At 37.0% G+C, this 24,816-nt stretch overlaps 1 protein-coding gene and 1 long non-coding RNA gene across 4 annotated transcripts; one reads left to right on the forward strand and one right to left on the reverse strand.

Moving 5' to 3' along the window:
- Positions 1-10,602: 10,602 nt before the first annotated feature.
- LOC129722676 (protein gustavus-like) lies at positions 10,603-15,348 on the reverse strand. The gene is made up of 2 exons (XM_055676325.1): positions 15,246-15,348; positions 10,603-12,327 (listed from the first exon to the last, which is right to left on the reverse strand). The coding sequence occupies exon 2, from the start codon at positions 12,201-12,203 to the stop codon at positions 11,265-11,267; it is 939 nt and encodes a 312-aa protein (XP_055532300.1). The 5' UTR covers positions 12,204-12,327; positions 15,246-15,348; the 3' UTR covers positions 10,603-11,264.
- Positions 15,349-23,224: 7,876 nt separating this feature from the next.
- LOC129721981 (uncharacterized) lies at positions 23,225-24,566 on the forward strand. Of its 3 annotated transcripts, XR_008727534.1 has the most exons (4): positions 23,226-23,724; positions 23,866-23,984; positions 24,050-24,163; positions 24,232-24,566. It is a non-coding gene; the product is annotated as an uncharacterized LOC129721981 (long non-coding RNA). The 3 variants fall into 3 exon arrangements; XR_008727532.1 differs by having other exon boundaries at positions 23,225-23,724; positions 23,866-24,163; XR_008727533.1 differs by having other exon boundaries at positions 23,230-23,724; positions 24,050-24,566.
- The last annotated feature ends 250 nt before the right edge of the window (positions 24,567-24,816 follow it).

Genomic DNA, 24,816 nt, shown 5'->3' on the forward strand with positions numbered 1-24,816 from the left:
ACCACAAATTTTCTATCGGATTTAAGTCCGGGCTTTGTGATGGCCATTCCAATAGCTTGATACGTGAAGCACGGAAATACGCAGTGGTTTTTTGGGCGGTATGCTGAGGATCATTGTCTTGTTGAAAAGTGAACTTCTTCTCTAAGCCAACCTTTCGCGCCGACTCTGTAAGATTTCTCTTTAAAATGCTGATGTAATAGTCTGCCGTCATTATGCCATCAATTTCCTCAAATTTACCAACACCCGACCAAGCAAAGCACCCCCACACCATGATACTGCCACCTCCGTGCTTGACCGTCTTCTGAATATTTTTATCAGCAAGTTTCTCACCAGGTTTCGTCCAAACTCGTGCTCGTTGTTTGTGGCCAAAGAGTTCAAATTTACTTTCATCGCTCCAGATAACATGTTTCCAGAACTCTATCGGCTTGTCGATGTATTTTTGAGCGAATTTGATGCGTTTGATCCTGCAGAAATAAACCTCAGCCAAAAATGTATGCTGAATACGAAGTAAACAAACCTGTTAACCTTCCGAATCAAAGGTCATCGTTGGGCAAATCCACTCTTATAACCCATTACCTGTAGTCTTCTGCGCACAGTTCGTTCAGAGATATTCAAATCAGCATTTTCACGAATCACTCGGCTGGTAGCGAAAGGATTTTTTGCCACTTCTCGAGAAATTCGGCGATCATCGCTAGTTGTAGTTTTCCGCTTCCTTCCTCTACCGGTCCGATCGGCTACGCTTCCCAGTTCTCCATGCTTTTTGCATATTTTTCGTGCTCCTGCTTCACTTAAATCGAATTTCGAGCAATTTCTCTATAAGAAAGACCTTCCTGACGGTTGTTAACTACAAGTTTACGAATATCTACGGAAATTTGCTTTTTCCCCATCTTATCCGATTGTACCGCGCACTAATAATGATAAACAAATAATCAAACACATTGTTTCGACGTTTCTCTGCACCAATAGGAATCTCATTGGACTTACGAGGAGTAGGACACAATAAAAAATAAATTATCTGAGCTGAGAAATAGTAAACTGATGATGATATAAAGAATGCGTACTTTATTTTGACCAAGCGAAAATAGAGCTTAATTACAATTATGCTGAAGTGTGAATTTAATATGCAATTCTTTGACAAAATTATTATACCAATCGTTAGTATATTAGAAATACTACAACTTATCCGAATTCATCGAGTTCATATACCTTATATCGAGTTCATATACCTTAGATAAAGGGAGTTCAACATTAGGATAGTGGGTGCGTATTTCTTTTTGTCCAGTACTGTAATTATCGGTTTCCGACGAGGTAAACGACGAATTTGCATACCTGATTTATTACGCAACATATTTTGATAATTTCTAAAACCCGTTTTCTAGCTCATATCACTCAGGTATGCAAATTCGTGAATGAATGAAACAACAAAAAAACTGATAAATATTACGACTTTCCCGGGGATTGTTATTATCCGCTGCAGCTGTATTCGCTCAGGTACCTCTTCCACCTTTGAACTAAAGCTGTGTGAAACCTGTAAGCTCAAGTCTCGAGTTTACTAGGATTTTTCGAAAATTCACTTATTTGCAAGCCATCCAGAAAATCTGTTCTATGTTCAAAACCAGACAACAGCTTCGCCATTTTGATTTCTGGTTCATTTCGCACAGAGAATTCACGCGATACATCCTGTTTGACGTTGTTAAGTTCACGTAGATGGTACGTGATTAACCATGGTATGCATGAGATTTTCACGTAGATGTTATGTTTGTCACATAAATCATGCAAAATGACAGGAAATGAACAAGTATAGGAACTTTCACGTAACAAAAACGTGAAAAATATTTTGAGTGTACGATGAAGACATCCATTTTTGTGACGACAACGTGAAGGCATTGGAGAAAACATATGAAGACATTGAAAAATATGTGAACGACCCGAATTTTGCATTAGTGCATTAGTGGTGACCTGTATTTTTTTTGCTCGACAGTTTTCGATTTGCGGGAAAGTTTTTTCAGCCTTCGGGCTTCGGGTAGGAAGACATTTTTTCGCGGACCAGACTTTTGGAAAAATTACCTGGCATCCCTGCTCTCACACCAGATCGCGGTAAACAAGTGTGTTCGAGTGTTCTAGAAAAAAGGAAAAATCATGCGATCACCCACGTCAGATATCGTTACTGTGAAGCATTCTCAGCTGTCAAAATTCCGTTTGGTAAAAAGGGCAAAATTTCGTGAACCTCTTTTCTTTTCGCCAAGCATCTAACTCTTTAAGTTTAGGTGCTATTTCACTTTAAAAGAAATAAGCTGTGCCTTCATTTAGTGTTGTAAGATCAATTTTCTTCAATCTGTATGTTGTTCAACATGGAAGCAAACCTTTCAAAACAAAAACAATATGCGTTGAACGGTTCATTTTTCCGCATACTCATTAAACCCAAAAATTTTTACGCGTGAAAATGTCGAAAAACAAAATCTGTATAACTACAGATTAATCTAAATATGTGGCATCACTGGCTGTGATCAAACATCCCCTCAACAAAGAGACGCACAAATACCAAGAAATTTTCTGAGGTAGGAACTACTGTGACTGCGGGTAATTCCGCGCAGCACATTTTCCGCGCACTCATCTTAAAAAACTATTTTTCAACTGTAAATTTCACTAAAACACAGTTGATTTGTGTACTTTACCATGTACATAGCATAGCCTGCTATAATAATACAGAGATTAGGTATGTTTTAGTAAAATTTACTGTAGCAAACAGTTTTTGAGCTGAGTGCGCAGGAAAATGTGCTGCGTAGAATTACCCGCAGTCACGGTACGTCTTTCTGCACTATACTGAGGTAAATTCTGTGAGGTCTCCTGAACGACACGAAAGCGATCCGAACTGCACTTACTCGTCTCTTTGGAAATTGACGTGCAGTCTCCCAGCATCGTGTATTCTACTCGTAAAAAAAATGAGTAGCACCCGATCCCAGAGTAAGAGACATCTCCGGCAAGAGACGGATAAAGTGTGTTGTGACATGCTACCTGCATTTTCTCGTCTTTTTGGAAACGAACGTACAGTACAATCCGAACTGCTCTTACTCGTCTCTTTAGAAATTAATGTGCAGTCTCCCAACGGCGTGTGCTTTGCACGCAAAAAAAATGAGTAGCACCCGATCCCTGGTCTTGGGACGGAAAGAGAATTTTTGTAATTTTTGTCGACGATTACACACACTTCACGGATGTGTATACTTTGGAAGCAAAAAGTGATGTTGTGAAAGCATTTAAAAAATATGCTGCAATGGCTACTTCGCATTTTGAACGAAAAATTGCGAGATTACGTAGTGATAACGGGAGTGAATTTATGAATGATGAATTAATGACGTACTGTAGTGAATCGGGAATCGTTATGGAACCTAGTGTGCCATATACTCCGCAACAGAACGGAGTCGCAGAGCGTATGAACAGAACAATCCTAGACCGTGCGCGAGCAATGCTCAATGAATCGGGTGTAAACCGAACTCTGTGGACAGAAGCAATACAAGCAGCGGTTCATGTGGGGCGGTTCGAAGCCCCACGAACACTTTGCCAGTTACGAAAACACCGTACGAAATGTGGTACGATCGAAAACCAAACGTATCGAGATTACGTGTATTTGGGAGTAAAGTGTTTTGTCATGTTCCTAAAGAGAAAAGGTCCAAATTGGATGTAATGAGTACCGTATGCTATCTGGTCGGCTATGATATTCATGGTTACCGCGTTTGGAGTCCTAAAAAGCGAAAAGTTATTATCTGTCGTGACGTGATAATCGAAGAACTTTCTGTGAAGAAAACTATTCATCGGGAAGTATATACAAACGATCATGTAGTTTCAGACCGTCTGCCAGAACCGAATGTGTGTGTTCCAATCAGAGATGCTCAAGATATTGAGTCTTCAACAAAAGATGAAGATGATGCAGAAGATTCAATCGAAAATTATGAAAGTGCCGAAGGCAACATCTTGCGGATTACGAAGTCTGTATTGCGTATGTATTGAATGCAGAAAGTTATGTCGAAGAGCTACCGGATAACGTAAAGCAGCGGTTCTCAACCTTTTGAAGTAGAATACTTCTCTCAGGAAGTTCGGCTACATAGGGATGTGAAATGAAAATCTAAAACCAAAAAAAGTGAAAAATATGTCCAATTTCAAATGCTAATAAATCGGTTAGTATTCGATGGATTTCCTTCGTTCTTACAGCAATAGATTGGAAAATCTTCTAAGATTCTTCCCAAAATAAGATAATTGTAATTTTATTATTCACACTATTGTACTATTGAAAATAGTCAAGCCTTGCCAAAACGAAAAATTCGACCTCTGATTGGTCGTTATATGCTTGCTTCCCAAGCACGGTCGACAGGATCATATACCTTGCAATTGAAAATATGCTATTTGGCCTATATAAGAGCCTGTTTCAGCCGGAGCCGCTCATAATAGTTCTAGACAGCGACAACAGCAGTCGTCTTTCCTTAGCAGCAGCACTGGCCCTGTGGTTGGTCACCACGTCTCAGGAGCAGCGCGGTTTTTCTCAGCGTGTGCCACCAGACAGCCATTATTCCCCCCAACACGGGGGGGCAGCATGCAGATTGCCATCAGGAAATCCAATTTTGAAAATCAAAATGCCTTTTTAAGGCAAATAAACAAGTCATTGAAAGTTAATAATTTTTGTCAACGCAAGCAAGCATTCTGTGTTGCATCCTAGCAATTTAAATCTGTCGCACCCGTCGAATTTACTGAATGTGAAATAGCTTCCAAAGTGCATGTTAACCGTGTATCTTTTCCCCCAATGTTAGACAGCTCAAAGGTTGTAATTAGCAACCGATTTTGAACCGCAAAATGCTTTTTTCAAGGCAAATAAAAATAATTGAAGGTTAATAATTTTCTGGCATCAACACAAGCAGACATTCTGTGCGGGATGCAATCAAATTCTGTTGTAGATGTCTAATTTTCACTTTATTCAGTAAACCCTCACTGTAGGGGCAGCGCAAAGGCTGCGATCAGCATAACCGACATTGAATAATAAACTGCCCTGTTAGAACGCATTCAGAAAAGCAGTTAGTTCGACTATGCAGAGCTAATATGAAGTCGATTCAATCAATCAGCATAAACAGAATTTCGTCGTCTCCCAGCTGACAAGTTGCAACATGATGCAACACGCAACAGCGAGCAAGCGAAATCGCTTGATGTTACAAACCGCAATAAGATACGGGTTAAAACCGTTGCGTGTGTGAGAGCACCATCGGTGATTATTCGCTGGATACAAAAATCAAATGCGAATTTTGGAATAATTCGTCTAAAGAACATGAGGAAATGGTAAACCTGAACTAAAAGGCGTGGTCTATTACGTAGCACCCTTCGGCTATAAAAGAGTGTTTCTGGGAAAACTAGCTACATTCATTAGTCGGAAGCTAAGACAAGACGCGACAGCTGGCTTCTTATTTTTCTTTTCGTAACGGCCGTCATCCCCGTCGAAATTTTTTTGACCGTTCCATACTGTTGATGGCAGACTGATTGTTTTTAACAACTTCTGCAGGTCAATGAAAATAAAACAAATTAAAATTGCAATATATAGGCGTATAACACTCAATTCTTGTTTATTATTTTATGTTCAATAAAGCATACTTCTACTATCAAATTTTTTCTTCCTAATTTTCTTGGTACCCAAATTTTTTCTTTCTAAGTTTCTTGGACTTCAACCGAAATAGTAATAAACGATTAATCAATATATTTTTAAAGTTATAACAGTGAAATACATTACTCGGTAATATCATGTACCTTGCATACTTTTGCATCATTATTTATGAACAGATTGCCTCTCCAGCATCACTGCTTTACAGTGAAAAGTAACCTCGTTGTATTTTCTACGTGACGATTGCGTTATCGAATTCAGCCAATCAGCAGCCGGTTCAAATTGGTTGAATGTAACGGTGACCAGCTGTCACGTCTTGTCTTAGGTCGGAAGGTGAACTGGATGGACCGTCCACAACGTTAACAGCAGTAACAGCAGATATCGGCACTCAGCAGTAACAGACCGCTGCTATGGTCGCGCCTGTGGCTGCCTTCAAATTAAACAAATCACTTGCCCTGTGGGTACCCACGTCTCAGGCCTCTGCCAGGCTGAACGCCAACGCGAGCGATCGGGCGAGATTTTTGCGGTACATCAGCCGGCACTTCCTCTAATGGAAAAGTAAGATCATTTTGTTTAGAAGAATATTACTGTCGGTAATATTGAAGAGATGCGATTGCATCATATCCGATATGGAATTGAACAATTGTTCTTTTGAGGACAAATAAAACACTTAATTTGAAAAGTTAATAGCTTTGGGTACCAGTAGCAGTATGGTAACAGCCTCAGCGGTAGGTGCAGCCGGTACTTCCCTAAGGCCGATGTAATAAGGAAGTAAATGGAAGCGGCACGGCGAAACAGTTCGGGTGTTCTTAGAAGCGCGTCATTTTTCGTACGATAGCGGCGGTATTAGCGGTAGATGCATTTGCCAACACTTACTCCAGTAAAGCCGTGTCTAATTTTCAATGTGAAAACACCTTTCGATTGTGTTGGCCGTGCGCATTAGGCCTCTGCCAGGCTAAACGCGATAAGCGGCGCGAACCGATACGCCAGCCGTAGGTTAATTTACAGCCGTAAGTAGAGCTATGTAAAAGTATTCTACTTCAACCTTGCGGTCGTGGCTTTGCACACAACCCTCCTGTGATTTTTTTTGTCCACGTACCCCTTGGCGATATTTTTCAAATCAATCGTACCCCCTGGCTCGGTTTGTTCTCGCAGCGTGGGAGAGAGTAATGGTAGATCATATTGTAAAGGTCTAGTTCAGGTTTCAAATTGAACTATGGCTTGTTTAATTGCTACAGCCTTTTTTTAAGAGCAATATAATAAAACAAATGAAGTATAATAAAGAAAAATTGCTTTGTCCGCCATTACTGATTTTATTTTCGCGTACCCCCTAGAGGCTTTCGCGTACCCCTAGGGGTACGCGTACCCCAGGTTGAGAACCGCTGACGTAAAGGAACTACAACGTCGAGAGGACTGGCCACAGTGGGAAAAAGCGATCGAGGATGAATTGCAGTCGTTGAAAAAAATGTACCTGGGATCTGGTAAATCTTCCTCCTGGAAAGCGCGCAATATCAAGTAAATGGGTCTTCAAAATCAAACACAAAGCTGATCGAAGCGTTGATAGGTATAAAGCACGTCTTGTTGCAAAGGGATGTTCCCAACGCCAGGGTTTCGATTACCCTGAAACTTACGCACCCGTGGCCCGCATCAGTAGCGTCCGTACGTTATTAGCAATAGCTGTTCAACAGAATCTTCACGTTCATCAAATGGATGTCCGTACCGCCTTTTTGAATGGAAGTCTATCGGAAACCGTGTATATGCATCAACCTCCAGGATTTGAGAGGGGAAATGGTGTATGTAAACTCAACAAATCCTTATATGGGTTGAAACAGGCGCCTCGTAGCTGGAACGAACGCTTTAACGTTTACATGCTGAAGGTTGGCTTCAGACGTTCGCCATACGATAGTTGTTTGTTTGATTCTCTACGTGAACGACATTATTTTGTCGTGCAATTCGTTAGCAGAGCTCATAAGAATCAAACAGTGTTTGAGTCGAGAGTTTGAAATGGACGATATGCAAGAGTTAAAATATTTTCTTGGTTTCAAAGTGGACAGAAACATGGATGAAGGAGTTTTAGCGATTAACCAAACTCAATACGTCCGTGCTCTGTTGAATCGTTTACGATACCATTACGTTCGAGAGTGTATTCAAGGTGGATTGGTAAAAGCTGAGTACATACCTACGGAGAAGCAAGTTGCCGATATCTTCACGAAGAGTCTCCCGAGAAGTCAGTTCATGGAGCATCGTTCCACGCTTGGTCTGAGAGGGGATGTTGAGGAGCAGACTAACGTGTAACGTAGTTTGTGACTGGTGTTGAACCCTGACATGTATATATAAAACAAAAGCTATTTTTATTCACTCTATTAAATCTATGACTGCGTGTATATCGGACGTGTTCGACTTTGTGTCGAATAAAAGCGAAGCTATTTTCATATCCCCTCAATCGTATAGACTTTTGATATCTAACGAAAGTATCACAAATACAAAAACCGTTTGCGATAAATATTGTTTACCTCTCAGTTATAACAATATTCATAGCAAAAAAAATGCTTTTTTCCCTTGGTTCAAATTAACAGTCAATGACAGCTCATTCTGGTTCATTTTGACACTCACACAGCTTCGTATCCGTTTCTCCCTCCCAGATTCACACCAGTCGCATGTAAAAACAATCGTGTAAACACAAACCATGACATAATAAATCGCCTGCTAATTTCTACAGACTTTCATTATTTGCGAATTATTATTTTGACGTTCGATACTGCATTTTAAAAACTCTCCTTAATTTTAATTTTAATTTATTTCTGATATTTTACACTTGAATAGCTAGAATAAGATTGCACTTTCAGTGAGCATCTGCTCTTTTAAGGAAGTGCGATACGATGTTCCTTGGAGATATTGAAACTGTATTAAAGCTGAACACAAAAATGAAGATGAAGGCGGAAATTAATAAAAAGGAGAATGCGATAAGAAGAAGTAATGTGAAACGGTCACTTTGAAAAAAAAACAAGTCATAAGTAATTTTCAACTTGAAGCATATTTTTCAATTGATATATTTTTATTTTCTCAATAACTGAATAATATTTTTATATTTTTTTCTACGGCATATGAAAGTGAAGCGGAATACGTACCGAGTGGTTAGACACTATTACTGCTGGATGTGATATGTCCTTTGATTAACTGCACTACATCTGCTCGATTTTAATTACCTTTTAATCTATCAGTTAAGTTGAAAAAATATTAAATCACTTAAACACTAAACCGAAACTTAAACAACGGGCATCACTTCTGCCTCGCGGAATAAAACTTAAGAGTTAACACCTAAACGAACCGCGGACTATCTATAACGACGTAGGCACCTGCCTCACGAGGGGTATCACTATAACGACGTAGGCACCTGCCTCACGAGGGGTATCACTATAACGACGTAGGCACCTGCCTCACGAGGGGTATCACTATAACGACCTCGGACTTCCTTGAAGTCCCAGCTTAAGTATTCGCCGCTACTCCGGTCACTCCGAATTCTCCCGCGGCGTCGTCTTCTCACGAGAGCGGGCCGCTCTTCCGTCTCTTTCCTCGCGAACGTGCCCGTGCACGGCTGATGCAATCGTTGTTGACTTTTTCATAAATCCGCTCGGTTGCATGTTTTGATTAAACATCCGCGAATTGGAGTTTTTTGCTGTAAATATAAACTTAAAACATTCGAACTTGCGTTCGATTTAATAACTGAGGTATTGTTTTTGCCTCCATAATCAAAACAATACCTTCTTTGATTATGATCCACTTTTCATATTTTCATAACATGAGTGGTGGATGGAATTTCAAGTTTCAACACTTGCGATGTTGAAACAAATTGACAAGAGAAATGATTTCATCATCTTGTCCATGCATATTAATGACAAGTTTTTCCAAAGATGTTTTTCCATTTAGGATTTTTCTTAATCCTTCTTTGGAAGAGAATGGAAATTAATTGTAACCGCCTAAAATCAGGTCGGCTCATAAAACCCCCACTGATCAAGTTTTTAATTAATGCAATTCATTAAAAACATGATGAAAGTATTTGGCATGGGTTACAAAAAAAAATTTGAAGGAACCTGATTTTTGGATAATTTGGAAATGAAAGATCTTTTGCCTCTGTACCCTACTACTCTATTCCCTAGCTACTACTGTTCTATCCATACTATTCCGTACTCCTTCTCCTTCTCCTTTCCTGAGAGCCGTCCGCTCCCTTTCGTTCGCTCCTCTATCCACTCCTGTCTATCCTCCTTCCTTGGTATTATCCGTCCCATTAACACGAAGAATATTTGTTGTTTCAGGATCTTTCTTGGTTGACCTAAGTCCTGAATTCTGTTGAGATATATCCTAGGTGTTACAGCTTTTAATCTTTATGCTCGGATATAACACCGATCATTTGTTGCACGTAGTCCTAAGACTTGATCTGGTGTTTCTCTACACTTATAATCCTGCCGATAAATTTGGGATTCTTCCTGTTCCCTGAAGACATAAACCCGTTTTCATCGATCCTGCTCTTCAGGTCTATCCCATTGCAAGTGGTGTAAAGTGTGTGTATATAATGACTTATCCGGCTTCTCCTAGCTGATAGAATAGTCTTATCTCCTTAAACATCTTTCTTGATTGATGATGAAAGACTGCTTTTCTCTTCCGTTTTATTCAACTGCTATATTAATTTCTGATTCAGTCAAATATATATTTACTGAATCCGTTCTAGATTCATCTCTCTCCATCCGTCTTTTATCTCCGCCGTCCGTTCGGTGAGTACTGATCCTTTTATCGTTCTCCTACTGTCTGACCCTAGTCTTAGTTCCTAACTTTATATCCCTATCTTTACGCTCTGAATATTTTAAATTGTATGTTACTTTACTTTTAATTTTAGTGTATTTTATTTATATTATAATAATTTTTTTTTTTTTTTTTTTTTTTTTTTTTTTTTTTTTTTTTTTTTACTCTCTCCTATTGTCAACTTCTTCCCAATTTGATACCTTTTTCATGTTTTCCCATTTAAGCATATATGTCTTTAATATTTATTAATAATGAAAACAATTTTAATTTTAATATTTCCATTTTCTTACTCAAAATATAGAGTCAAGAAAAATATTTTTCTCACAAATATATAATTTTGAGAATTCATGATAATTCACCCCTCTTGTCAATAATTAAGCCAAAAAATCTTATACCAAATTAAAAGTAAAAATATTGGAAAGAAAAAAAAAAAAACAGGTCTACAGCAATGCAAGTATTTAATACCGAAAAGGATAACCCAAAATTACACTTGCATTACCGTATAGCAGCAATCTACACTCACCATACCATCATTCTGTTTTACCTTCCTTCTATTCACCATTCTGGTTTATCTTCCTTCTCGTCTTCTGTGGATCGCCTGGTAAATTGCTGTTGACCTAAAACCCCCCCTGATTTGAGGTTTTAGGCAGGATTAATCTGTAAATATACTCATTTTGTTTTCTATTAAATAATTGTATAATAAAATGTAGAATAATCCCAAAAATAATTATATACTATTAAAATTAAACTCTATCATACTACATAGTTATATATCTAAAAAAAAAATATGCTGACAGATGTGTGTAAATCCATAATTTTTTTTTTTTTTTTTTCACACGTCTTTTACTCGGAGCCCAGTCGTGTTATGTGTGACACAATAATTTGTGCATTCATGTTTTCTGTCTGTGTTCAGACTCCTTTTCCAAAAGTCCTTTCCTTGAAGGCACAAATAGTTCTCTATTGACTTTGGTAATTGGAAAAGTTTGACATTTTCTTTGAAATGTATTGAACACATTCCTTTACAGATTGTGTATTTGCACAATTCCTGTAAGGTAATTGGTTTAGACTCTAAACCACCTAAATATTCCATTTTTACCTCACTTCTGCCCCAAACTGTTGAAATTATTGGGTATAGTGTCTTATTTTGGAGACCCTCGAAGGCTTCTCCAAAGTATTGGCCATTGGCTAAAAAGCTCAGTGTGCCTTTATCCATATCCAGTATCACTTTAATAGTCTCGAACTTTATTTTGAACTTTTCAAAAGATTTTCGTTCTCTACCATTTTGTTTTTTCGGGTACGTGTCAATGATTGAATCATGAAGCGTCATGCCCCTGTTTATGTCAAAGCCCCAAGAATTGCTATCTAGTCCTAATAGACTTTGATAACCCATGCATTGTAGGGTTGCATCAGACGTTGCTATTCCAACGTATGCATGTGTCCCCCTCTGTTCACTAGGCCATGTTATTTCCCATACATGGAGACCTTTTGTGAACCCAACTTTACCTCTTATGCAATCAGTATTGTTTCTTGCATAAGTTCGATGGGCTGTGAGACCATTAGTTTCTACAAATATGTTTTCAGAACAGTCTTCCTTATTCCAGGAATGTCTTATCTGTTCTTCCGGAGATACTGTTGGTCTTTCCAACAAAATTTTTAATCTTTGTGGTATCTCATAATTTTCGTGTCTTTTCGGTCTTTCCATATTTGTAATTTGAGGCGTTACACTATGTTTTCGTCCTCTTCGTTTGTTTAAATGTTTCTTGGCATACATTTTACGTAGTGTCAAAAGTATTTGTTGACTACTACAAACAGGATTTAAATTCTTATTTTTATTTCTATATATATTTACCTCAATTTCCTAGGCTATAGGCCTGTTCGTATCTCATTTGCTCTGTCTGCAAAAAGAAATGAGTAAAATATATTCTTAATACATTGCTGTTTTTTTTTTTTTTTTTTTTTTTTTTTTTTTTTTTTTTTTTTTTTCGTAATAATATGTCCTTTGTAATTGATGACATTTCTCTTTTTTTCATTTGAGCATTTCATAAAACTTCTTTTTTTTTTTTTTTTTTTTTTTGTGAGCATTTTGCCCTTAGTAATTCCCTTTTATTTTGACCTTGGTTTCAACCTTTTTGTCTCTACTGTTTCCCTTAACGATGTTTGTCTTCTAAAATTTCCGAAAATTAAGTATTATTCGATTTCACATAATAATATTTTTTTTAATATAATTAACAATTCGTATACTCAATAACTACCATTCTGGGTCACTACTCCCTTGTTATTTCATTCAAATCACAGTCATTCTAGGTAGTGTTCCCTTGTCCAATAATTCACTATCCATTCAAACATAAAAAATCGTAAAAAAAAAAAATTCAGTTTATCGACAATGTTCAATTTTACTATTGTCGAACGGTAAATACGATCTCATTTAACATTTCCCATGGGATACTGATTGTAACGAGGGAAACTTTTATCCGCTCTAGGTCAATATTTCATTTCTTCTATTTTCATTTGAAAGGCCCTTCTTTCAAATAATGTGGGGTCTCTTCCGATTTAATTAATCAAAGTTTTACTCTTTCGCGTTATTTATGGGAGGTATGTTTCCTCTTCCCCTTTTAATTCTTTTATAGTGCTCATCTATTTGACATTATTACGTGCAGACATTTTTGACAATCTTTGACAAGACATTTACTTATCCTGGATTTCCAGCTCTTCGGTTCATTCAAATGCTTTTTTGTTGTTATTGGCGAACGCATTATGTTATAATTAGCTGTAGGTTGTCGCTCTGTATCAACTTTTTCTACCACCGAATTCTGACTGGTGGTCTTCTAGTTTGTGTTTTTATAATTGTCTTATTTTCTGATATCCCCTGGATATCGCTTTCATTTGTTATTCCTGTTGAGGTTTGAAATATATCTGGTTCCATATATTCTTCTTCTAATTTTTGAATTGCTGGTAAATTCGCTTGTGGATTTAATTCACGCATGAGCATGATTTCTCCATTATGTTCTAAATTTGGATTGGCGAAAATATCTTTCATCCTTTTAAGCATCTCAGCGTCTGAATTCGGTTCCCGTGGGTCGATCAATGGCCCTAAATGGGTAATCTTTTGTCCTCTCAACGGTATCTTTGGAGGTGATGAACGAGGTTTTTTTAGAATTGAAACCTTTGGATTCCTTTGTTTAAAAGGTTTCGACTTCCTTTCCTTGGAATATGAAGAGACGTACTTTTTGTTTTGTGGGCAAGAAATCTGCCCTTTAAAGCAACAAATAAAAAGTACTATCAACGTTGCCAACATAATTATTGCTCCAGTCCCTATACTAGCTATAGTCCAGCCTGATGAAAGTGGAGAATAAATTAAATTTTCTAGGAAGGGTCTTTGCTTTTTGAGAACTTCAACATCGATTCCTAAATCAAAAAGCTTCTTTCGATCATAGAATGAAACTTTAGAGAAATTTCCACTCAATGTTGGGATCAAATGCATTGTACTTTCTTCCCACGTAAAATTCATTATTTTGTAGTTCATTGTGTTTACTAATGCTTTGTTATCCGATACTGTAGTATCTGAATACCAAATTTTTGTGTTATTTGTTTGAATCCTCATGTTTGGGGTTAGCCTCATTCGACCTGTACCCCTAACAATCAATTTTGTTTTATTTTCTCCATGGAAAATATTTACTTCAACTTCTTGTGGGGTTACATACTCCCAAACATTTGACTCCTCGGTTTCAAACCAAGCGTCGTGATTGACTCTCAGAAGTTTAATCTTACAATTTTCTGTTGAATTTCTGAATCTGAGATTCAATAGGCACTCGTTTTCTGAAGTTAAATTTTCCTCCTTCAGTTTTAATTCACAAATTCTAAAATTCATGTATATTTTGCAGTTTTCGTATTGAGTTTCCGTTAATAGGAATCCCCAATAGCTATCAATTTCCTCAATTATTATATTCCGATCCAAATTAATGGTCATGATAATAGTTCCATTTATTTGTGGAATAAAACTTCCCTTAAATGCTTTGAATTTCCTCTTTGAAACTAACGGTATCTTCAGGTCAATTGACAACATTTGGTTGTTCTCCGTTTTAAAGGATACATCCGTTATTCTCAAAATCTCTGACAATATTCCGCTATTTTGTCTTCTTGGAAATTCGAGGCCCCCTTTGATCTTACTTTCAGCCTCTTTTAATATTTGCAACAAAATTGCTGGCTCTAGTAATTGAATAAACCATGTTATACTATTGTCTTTATTAAGCAAGACTTGTAGTATAATATTCTGTTGTTTATTTAAGTCATTTATTAAAGATTGAATTCTAAATCCAATTTCAATTAATTCCGACTCAAGTTGTAGTGCCTTTTTATATGTACTAGCGAAACTTAAGTCGTCTTGGACCAGTTTCCCTAATGTGTTGAACGTATTCATCACGTTTTTCATCTTATCATCTATATGCAACATTGAGCTGTCTACAAATTTGTACATAGCATCAATTGTCGCAGTTTGATGATCTAGTGATAAGACCAAGGATTCCTCGTTCCTTCTTAATTTGTCCAGATTTATATCCACCCGAATTCTATCATCAGAATCCATACCTCCAATGGCTGTTATAAAACCACGAGTTCTTCGGGATGGAAAAAATTCTTTTATGAACTTATTCATATCCATGCTTTTGTTGAATGCCATTTCTAAATCACTCAGCATGACATTACAATGTGTATTTTTTATTATTTTTTGTAATAATACACAAGTATAATTATAATCTGCCTTAGATTTTAATAAGGCCTTCCCTCCTTCTTCTAATCCTAATACCGGGAATCTTACCTTCAACACGTATGTGCCCATTCTTATCAACGGCTCGTGTTGTTCCTCTAAAATGAATCCACCATTCGTTAACCAGAATAGGTTAACGAGAAGAAAAATGCTCCTGTAATCGAGGAGAAAAGAAAATATTTTGATATTGGCTGATTTTTTTTTTTTTTTTTTTCTTTTTTTTTTTTTTTTTTTTTTCTGTTTGCAAAAAGCCTGACCAATTCTGGTCAGGGATCATAGGCCATTAGACGTAGACATTTATTCATTGAGAGACATTTTTATGTAATAGACTTAAATATTATGTACGTAATAATAATTTTTTTTTTTTTTTGATAATATACTAATATTTTTGTAAAACTTTCTTTGTTAATCTTTATGTTAACAAATGTAATATCACATCCTTTATTGATTAATAATTCGTCTTTCGTTGTGGGTTTTACCCCCCTTTTTTTTTTTTTTTTTTTTTTTTTTTTTTTTTTTTTTTTTTTTTTTTTTTTGTGTTTGTTATTTCCACTTCGTTCGCAAAAATCAGTAGGGCTGACGATCAGTCGCCGAGCTGTACCGTGATGAATCACAATCCGGACGGTACCAATATCCGGACACCTTCATCAATACTTCTCAATTAGATGGTAATTTATGCAATTTATGAGATGCAATGTTATACAGGAGCTTTTTTTTTATGTGAAAGATCGTTCAAACATCATAAATACCATAGTAAGCCGTGAGATAAAATTTAGATAAATCGAAACATAAACGCACTGTCAAACGGCGTCCTTTTCCTGTTTGCACTGTCCGGATTTACAACCAAAATGTTGATGTGTTTTAAATCCGGACACCCCAAAAATAAAACGAAGAGGTAGTGAACTTTGAGTGTTTTTATGCTTCATTCAATGTTTTTTTTTTTTTTTTTTTTTTTTTTTTTTTTTTTTTTTTTTTTTTCATTTCATTCTTTTAATTATGGTATTTTCTTAGGCGATTATTGTGGATCTTCTCTAGTTTGTTGCCGTTTTTGATTACCGTGGTTTGCTCACTGGGCAAATCTACGATTTCATAAGGGCCTCTCCAATAGCTCTGGAGTTTCTGCCCTACTCCCATGGGGTTGGCATGTACTAAGACCAGATCTCCCCACATAGGTTGCCAATCGTTTGCTTTTCTGTCATAGAGCTCTTTGCGCTTTTCTTTTGACAGAATTAGGTTTTCTTTAGCTTTTGAGTGAATGTTTTTGAACACAGACCTCATCTCTTTTGAGTAGCTTTCGTAATTTAGACCATTTTCCCTTTGGTTATATATGGATGCTGGTAATCTAGCTAATCGTCCATATACAAGTTCGAACGGAGAGTACTTTGTCGAAGAGTTAATCGTCGTGTTGTACTCGAACGTAAAGTATGGCAGATGTTGGTCCCATACATGTGGGTTGCCTACTACGTACTGACGCAGGTATGTTTTTAATTCACGATTTGATCTCTCAACTAAATTGGCTTGAGGATGATACGCGCTTGTGTTGATTTTCTTTATTTTCAAAATTTTACAAATATGTTTGAACACCTCACTCATAAAATTTGAACCTTGATCTGATACTAATTCAGCAGGTGTTCCAAATTTACAAATGTAATGTTCTATAAATGTCCTGGCGACTGTTTCTGATTCTTGATTCTCCATTGGTGCTACTACCAAGAATCTGGTTAGGTCGTCTTGCATGACAAGTCCATATTTATTACCAAAATCGGATTCTGGTAAGACAACTATGTCTATAAAAACCTTCTCAAATGGTTCTGATGACGTAGTTGTTATCTTCATTGGGATTTTGTTATGGCTCCAAATCTTGTTCTTCTGACATGAGTCACATTGTTTTACATAATTCTCAATGTCTCTTCTCATGTTAGGCCATACAAAAAGTGTGCCTATTCGTTGATGCATTCGTTTTGCTCCTACGTGTCCACCAAGAGGCGCATCGTGGAATTCATGCAAAACTGTTTGAATTTCGTCCTTGTTTACTATAGTTCGTTCACTGTCTGCGTTGTATAAAATGATGTTGATATCCAATTTCCACGCAATATATTTTACTATTTGTAAAATCTGATATTGCTTTATCTTTCTAAACGAGATCATGTGAATTGTCTTTGCGTTTAGAATGAAATCCGGGCAGTTATTGAAATATGTTAACATTAAATCAATAAAATTGTCAAAATTCATTAGGGAGTTGTTCTTCCCTTCGAGTAATATTCCTGCTACCTTATTTGAAGGATGTGTCAAAAGGTTATCTTTGACCCAATCTTTGATACCGTGAGGGTAATCATATAAAGATGTTAACTCATTGAAAGCAGTTTTGCTATTTAGGATGACAAATCTTGCGTCGCATGATTTTTCATCTTTAATAGTTTTTGTAATAACCACTTTTGATTCATCAATCAATTCCTGTTTCAGAGCGATTTTGAAGTCCTCCGCTGATAGATATGTTGCGTCTTTTAAGGCGTCATTTGTGTCGTTTAAGGTAACTTTTTCGTTGTCCGAAATGTCAGAGTTTAATATCTTGGAGATTTCATCTTCAGGGACATCATCGGAATTCTCATCATCATTTATGAGTAAATCCTGTTGTCGTTTTTGTTGACGAGTCAACACAGCGACCGTATTTTCGTTAGTGTCGTTGGCCTTTTCAACATTTTCATGTTGAAGTCTTGACAAAAAGTCGGCTACTATATTTTCTCGTCCTTGTTTATATCGTATGTCCATTTCCAGACCTTGCAATTTCAATCTCAACCTAGTTAAGGTGTGAGATGTTTCTTTCAGATTCCACAGAGAAACTAAAGGTCTGTGATCTGTATAAACGATGAATTTTTGATTATATATATAGTGCTTGAATCGATTTACTGCCCAAACAATGGCAAGTAATTCCTTCTCGATTACGTGATACCTTATTTCGGCCCCTACTAAGCCTCTACTAGCGTAGGCTATGGGTCGATTTGGTGTTTTTTCATTTGAGAGGACTGCTCCAATTGCGTAGTCACTCGCATCCGTAGTTAACACAAAGGTATCGTTATACTTTGGTCTTACCAAAAGAGTATCCGATGTTAGAAAATTTCTCAATTTCTCAAATGCACTTTGGCATTCGTCTGACCATTTGAAACGAACATTTTTCTTTAATAAATCATTCAAAGGTTTTCGAGTTTCCGCTATTTTTGGGATGAATTTTCCATAAAAATTCACTGTTCCCAAGAATGAGCGCACTCCTTTTACTGTCTTTGGAACTGGCATATCCCTTACAGCTTCAATATTATCTTTCATAGGACGTATACCGTGTTCGTCAATAGTGTGTCCTAAATAATTTATCTTTGTTTTTAATATTTGACATTTTGAGGGTTCCACTTTCAAGTTATGTCTTCTCAGAGCTCTCAACACTCTGATCAGATTTTCGTTGTGTTCTTTTATGCTTCTTCCGTATATTAAAATGTCGTCAAGATAGACCCGAGCCCTTATGTCTGGCAATTCATATAGCACTGAGTTCATTAATTTTTGAAAAGTTGATGGGCTATTTCTTAGTCCCATGGGCATTCTCGTATATTCATAATGTCCATTCGGGGTTGAGAATGCTGTTTTCGCCGCATCTCTTGGATCAATCGGAACTTGATAAAATCCTGATTTCAAATCCAATGTAGAAAAATATTTACTATCCCCTATAGTATCTAACATCTCATCTATTAGGGGAATGGGGTAAACAAATGGTTTAGTAACCAAATTGAGAGCTCTAAAGTCTACTACAATTCTGTACTTTTTGTTCCCTTCCGCATCTAAATCCTTCTTAGGTATGCACAAAACTGGTGCATTCCATGGACTTTTGCTAGGCCTTATTATGCCTTGGCGATGCATTTCGTCTATTTCTTCATTAATTTGTTTTTTTGTAGATTCTGGGAATCTATACTGCCTCTTATTTATAGGGACATTGGTTGTTGTCTCTATCTCGTGCATTGCTGCATCTGTGATAGTCAACTTATCCCCTTTTAGGCAGAATATATCACTATATTCTGCCATTATATTTTTCATTTCAAAAAATGTATTTTTTTCGAGATGTTGGAGTTTCAGGCTATCCAAAACCTTTTTCACTCTTTCTCCTCCTCTTGCTTGTGTAATTCCTTTGTTCTCCAATAAGCTATAATCTTGATTGGAATCCAAATCTTCCATTTTAAATTCGTTATCGGGTTCTGTAATTGGTTCCTCTTCGTTCGCGGAAGATATTTCGAAGTAATCTTCATCTCCATTGTCGGCAGAGCCTATTTCAGGTTTTAAACTATTAAAGTAGCTTGAATTATTTTCTCCATGATCATCTGAACTTTCTAAATATTCACTGGTGTAATCATCTTCGAAGTATTCATCTTCAGATTCACCGTTAGATAATATAGCTTCATCCTGATAATTTGCTATGAATATTTGTTCGGGTTTTCTAGAATTATTATTGGTAATCTTCGATACTTTAATATCAACCTTGTCTTTATCTTCAATTGATTTCTTTGGAATGTTCAATTTGAAGATAACATATTTAAAGTTACCTCCAATCGAATCAATATGGCTTTTCATGAATTTTGCTCCAAGTATTGCTGGAATTGATAATTCGTCAATCACGTAGAATTTTGTCGGGATTACATGTTCTAATATCTTTAGGTTTATCCAAGTAGAGCCAATGGAATTCAATGCTTCACTATTGGTCACTCCCTTGATTTCTGATCTGTCGGATTTATCTATATATACAGCACCGACTTTTCTAGCTCTTCTTAATGATATTATATTTGGTTGAGCACCTGTATCTAGTAGATAATCAGTATACTCATTCGATCTTTCGAGTGTATTTAGTATTAGACTAAACCTCTGATCGTGGGTCTCTTTTATTGGAAACTTAATTTCTGTTGTTTTATTTATAGTCTCTTTGTTTTTTAGTTTTTGTGTTCTTGGTTTTGATGATGTAAAAAGGCAGCTTTTAAATTGGGATTCCGTCAACCTTTGGTTTATTGAATCCCTCCTTTTTAGTTTTTTTGACCCATCTCTTCTGTAATCCCTGTTATTACCATATTGGCCTTGGTGGTTCCTAGGTTGGTTTCCCTGAAAGGGTCTTCCTTCGTAGGAATTTCTACCATTGTTTCTGTTGTTATTATTGGTATCATTGTTTCGGTCATTATTCCTATAATTTGAATTATGACCGTTTTGATAATTACCGCGGTTATCATTTCTGTTAAAGCCATTATTTTGGCCATTTCCTCGGTAATCGTTATTCTGTGGTCTAAAATCGGTATTGTTCCCCCGGAAACTATTACTGTTCCTGTAATTGGAATGGTTATTATCATTTCTTTGATAATTATTATTATTCCTGTTTCCGTGGTAATTACTACCATTATTTTGGTAGTTTGTATTATTACCATTATTTCTGTAATTATTGCTACTACCATTGTTTTGGTAGTTGTTCTGGTAACTTTGATTTTGATTATTTGCCTGAGGATTGTGTCCTCTGTTCTGGTTTCGGTAATTGTTATTATTGTTTCTTCTGAAGTTGTTATTTAAATAAGCAACTCCTTGAGTGTTATTGTTCATGTTGTTATAATTTTTTCTGTGAGGAGAATTTGGTGAGTTCTCCGGTTTCGTCCTTCTGTGGATATCCTGGAGTTCTTCTTCCTCCTCACATTCTTTTTGTAGCCATTCGAGCAAGTCCATAAAGGATTTATCTCGTTGAGACTTTCCTGCCGAAATCAAAGTGTGATTTCTCAGGCCCCCTAGGAAGTGTTTCCTTAGGTGTGTTGACACATATGAATCATTTCCCTCCTGTCCTAGGATATCTCTCACACTTTCGTAAATTTTTGTGGCTCGTGTTTTATACTCCTCAAATGATTCTGAATAACCCTGGTGTAGGGTTTCGATTTCTTTGAAGATTGCCCCGATGTTCTTTTCAGGCTGGAAAAGTTTTTCCATTTTTAATCTAACTTCGGGCCATTTCTCGGCCCTTATATCATTGAGCCGTTTGAGTGCATCCCCTCTGAGCTTTGTGTACACCACATTCAATAATGGGGTGTGACTAGCTGCTGCCGGGATGTCTGTTGCAAAATAATCAACTTGTAGTAGGAAGGGATCTAGTTCTTCCGCCTTTCCACTGAATATTGGAATGATCGCAGCTGCATCGATCATCATTTTTGTTGTTTCTGCTGGCATTTTGGTTTTTTTCTTCTTTAGTAATCTATTGAAGAAAAAATTATCTTTGTAATATTTATTTTTAAGCCTCTCTAAAGTTTCAATGAAACTTGTGTTATCGAAATCAAAATCCTCTGTATGGTTTTTATTTTCCGGATTTGTTTCGCTTTCCAGACTAATATGATCTGGAAATTTGAAGCGGCTTGAAGCGTCTTCTTGTAATATAAATGAAGACGATATCGGATAGTCCTCTCCTGATGCCTTTTCTCCCTCTCTATCTATCTGATTCTTGTCTTGTAGAAAGCTCTTTACTTCACCCGATATATTAAATGATGAAGTAAAGGGTAACGCTTCCCAAATTTGCGAATCCTCGAGGGATATCGAGTGGTTTAATCCTTGTGTAGGAATTACCACTTCGATATAATAGTCTGAGTTTCGTCTTTGCCTCTTATTTTCTTTTTCTGGGATTATCGAAGTTCCCTCTAATATTCTAATGGATTGCTCTACTTTGGTTTTTACAAACTCAAAGTCATCTGTGAGCTTGTTCCAATCTTTGTCCTTTAGTCTTTTATCATATTTAAGGACTAAAGATTCGAATTCTTCTAGGTGATCCCTCAGGAGTTCTTTTTTCGTTAGAATTCCTTGAAGTGATCTTGCCCTATTTTTGCTTTTGAGTAGATTTTTATATTCCCGTTCAACGTATTCCTTGATCTCCTCTAATCTGGTCATTTAATCCTGCTTCCAGCAGCATATTATTTGACCTTAAAAAGAGAAAGGAGATATTTGTAGGGATACCGAGAATTTTTTCCAATTTTAGATTGTTTGGGTCTTTTTGCTCTATTCTCCCCTTTTCATACTTATGGGATTAAGTAATTTTAATGTATTTGTGGTACTAAATTTAGTCCAGTATCGGCTGAACGTGCTAACTGCCTTCAATCGTGCATGTCTTTATATGTCTTGGTATTGGGTATAGAACCTTTTTGTTCTATGTGTAGTCTTTTCATACCACGGCTTTGTTTAAATTGTGTGCGACGTGCTTCGCTTCGTTCGAATTGTGTTCCCCTTGCGGCTCTGCGTGAATTGCTTAGTATGCAATTCTTAAGTCGTTTTGGTCGCTACTCCTGGAGTACCACTTGCATAGTGAGTGTTGCATGATGGGACTTTGCTCCGATGAGTATGTGTCAAATTTGTAATTTTATTGCTAATATTTTATTATCTTTTCTAGTGGAATTCCCCTATTATTATTATTTATAAACCCGTCGGGGCTCTAGACGAACTAAACAACACCAATAGTCTTGCAATTTCTTCTATCTGTTCTCAAATTATGCATTTGTGAAGAAACATTTCCCTTTAATATTTAAAGATAATTATATTATTATTTTTTTTTTTTTTTTCTTTCCCTCTAAGCGTAGTTCCTAATTATGCCTTGACCACTCTTTATTGCCGTTTGTGTTTCAACCGTGAAAATTAATTTTGGACTTTTATTTTTTTATTACTGGCTCAATGTGCCATTTGTTTGACGGTCAAGGTCTCGCGTAGCTACTAAGTTTTGCAATTATTGACGTAGGTCATGATGAAGCTTTAGTTTTCTTCTTCCCACTTTTGTTCGCAATAATCGCATACTCATATGCGTTCCGCGATTATTGCTGTATCGGAGACGTGATTAATCATATACAATTGATGATGCCTGTCATCAGTGGATTAATATTTGTGTCATCATCTATCTTGTCATCTTGTCACTTGTCATCTTTTGTAAAAGTTAAATTCATGTAATGATGTGAAATAACAAAAATTTGATCATGTATTAGTAAACTAAAAGAGAGAGAGAAAAAAAAAAATGTTCCTGTTTCGAACCTTAGATCCTCTGATCTTTGGTTTCGCTGTTTACTTTGAGTCCAGTTGTGAGGAACTCGAATGAAAAGGTATTTTATTGATGTTATTTTATGTGATCAACTCACGTGTTTGACCCACTGTGAGTTGATATATTTTTAGGTTTCCATTCCAATTGGAAAATTTTCGATGGACTTGATTCACTGGTATGTGTGAAACCGTGTCAATCGACTAATAAAAATGCAATTATGCATTATTGATTGTCGTCATTCTTAATTTGTTTCGGTATGGGCAGTACGGGTCGGTACCCCTGGTTTTTTTTAGTTTGATTTGTTCATTAAATTAAAAAAAAATTCTGAGGTTATCTTAGTGGCGTGTGACTAGCCACGGATTAGAATGTAGTGTCGTAGTAGTGGAATATTCTGTGCCAGAAAGTGGAATATTCTGTGCCAGAATAGTGTGGTGAACAGTCCGCTATGGCGGTGAGGTTGGATGGGTAAGTAATTGTATTTTTCTATGATTATGAACCAAGAATAGAATTAGGGTCTTCCAACTAGGGCCTTAAAGCGGGAGGTTAATTTATTTGTGCTGGTTACCACTTGGGTTGATCTTACCTTATTTTCATTTTTTTTTGTAGGTTGAATCCTGTTGCTGGTTCCAGTGCCCTGTGAGCTGCTCCCTGTCCGTGGGATCTATTGCGATTGGATTTCGAAAACTTGAATTCGCGTAACACTGGTCAACAGTCGATCTCGGATTGTTATTATTGTTCCTCTAACACTTTCACTGTTTCTTCTTCTAATCCTTTTTATTTGTTCTTTTAGGTTTCGACCAACTTCGAGGAGGAGCCCTTAGAAATATTGGACTTGCACGTTTCGTGGCATTCACTTTCGTTGATTTGGGTCTGTTTTTCCGATACGTCAAAGTCACTTAAGCACGTAAGTTTTTTCTACTTTTTCACTACTGGCCCAGCCAGAAAACGGCGCACCTGAGCCTATCTTTTCAGGCTCTTTTGCGCTGTCACCAATGAAGCGGAATACGTACCGAGTGGTTAGACACTATTACTGCTGGATGTGATATGTCCTTTGATTAACTGCACTACATCTGCTCGATTTTAATTACCTTTTAATCTATCAGTTAAGTTGAAAAAATATTAAATCACTTAAACACTAAACCGAAACTTAAACAACGGGCATCACTTCTGCCTCGCGGAATAAAACTTAAGAGTTAACACCTAAACGAACCGCGGACTATCTATAACGACGTAGGCACCTGCCTCACGAGGGGTATCACTATAACGACGTAGGCACCTGCCTCACGAGGGGTATCACTATAACGACGTAGGCACCTGCCTCACGAGGGGTATCACTATAACGACCTCGGACTTCCTTGAAGTCCCAGCTTAAGTATTCGCCGCTACTCCGGTCACTCCGAATTCTCCCGCGGCGTCGTCTTCTCACGAGAGCGGGCCGCTCTTCCGTCTCTTTCCTCGCGAACGTGCCCGTGCACGGCTGATGCAATCGTTGTTGACTTTTTCATAAATCCGCTCGGTTGCATGTTTTGATTAAACATCCGCGAATTGGAGTTTTTT

This window comes from Wyeomyia smithii, chromosome 2 (assembly GCF_029784165.1).
Source record: "Wyeomyia smithii strain HCP4-BCI-WySm-NY-G18 chromosome 2, ASM2978416v1, whole genome shotgun sequence".
NCBI lineage: Eukaryota > Metazoa > Arthropoda > Insecta > Diptera > Culicidae > Wyeomyia > Wyeomyia smithii.

What these genes read in the sequence shown, in the direction of transcription:
- LOC129722676 (XM_055676325.1), bottom strand. Translation starts at nt 12,203, where the DNA reads ATGTATGCCAAGAAACATTTAAACAAACGAAGAGGACGAAAACATAGT.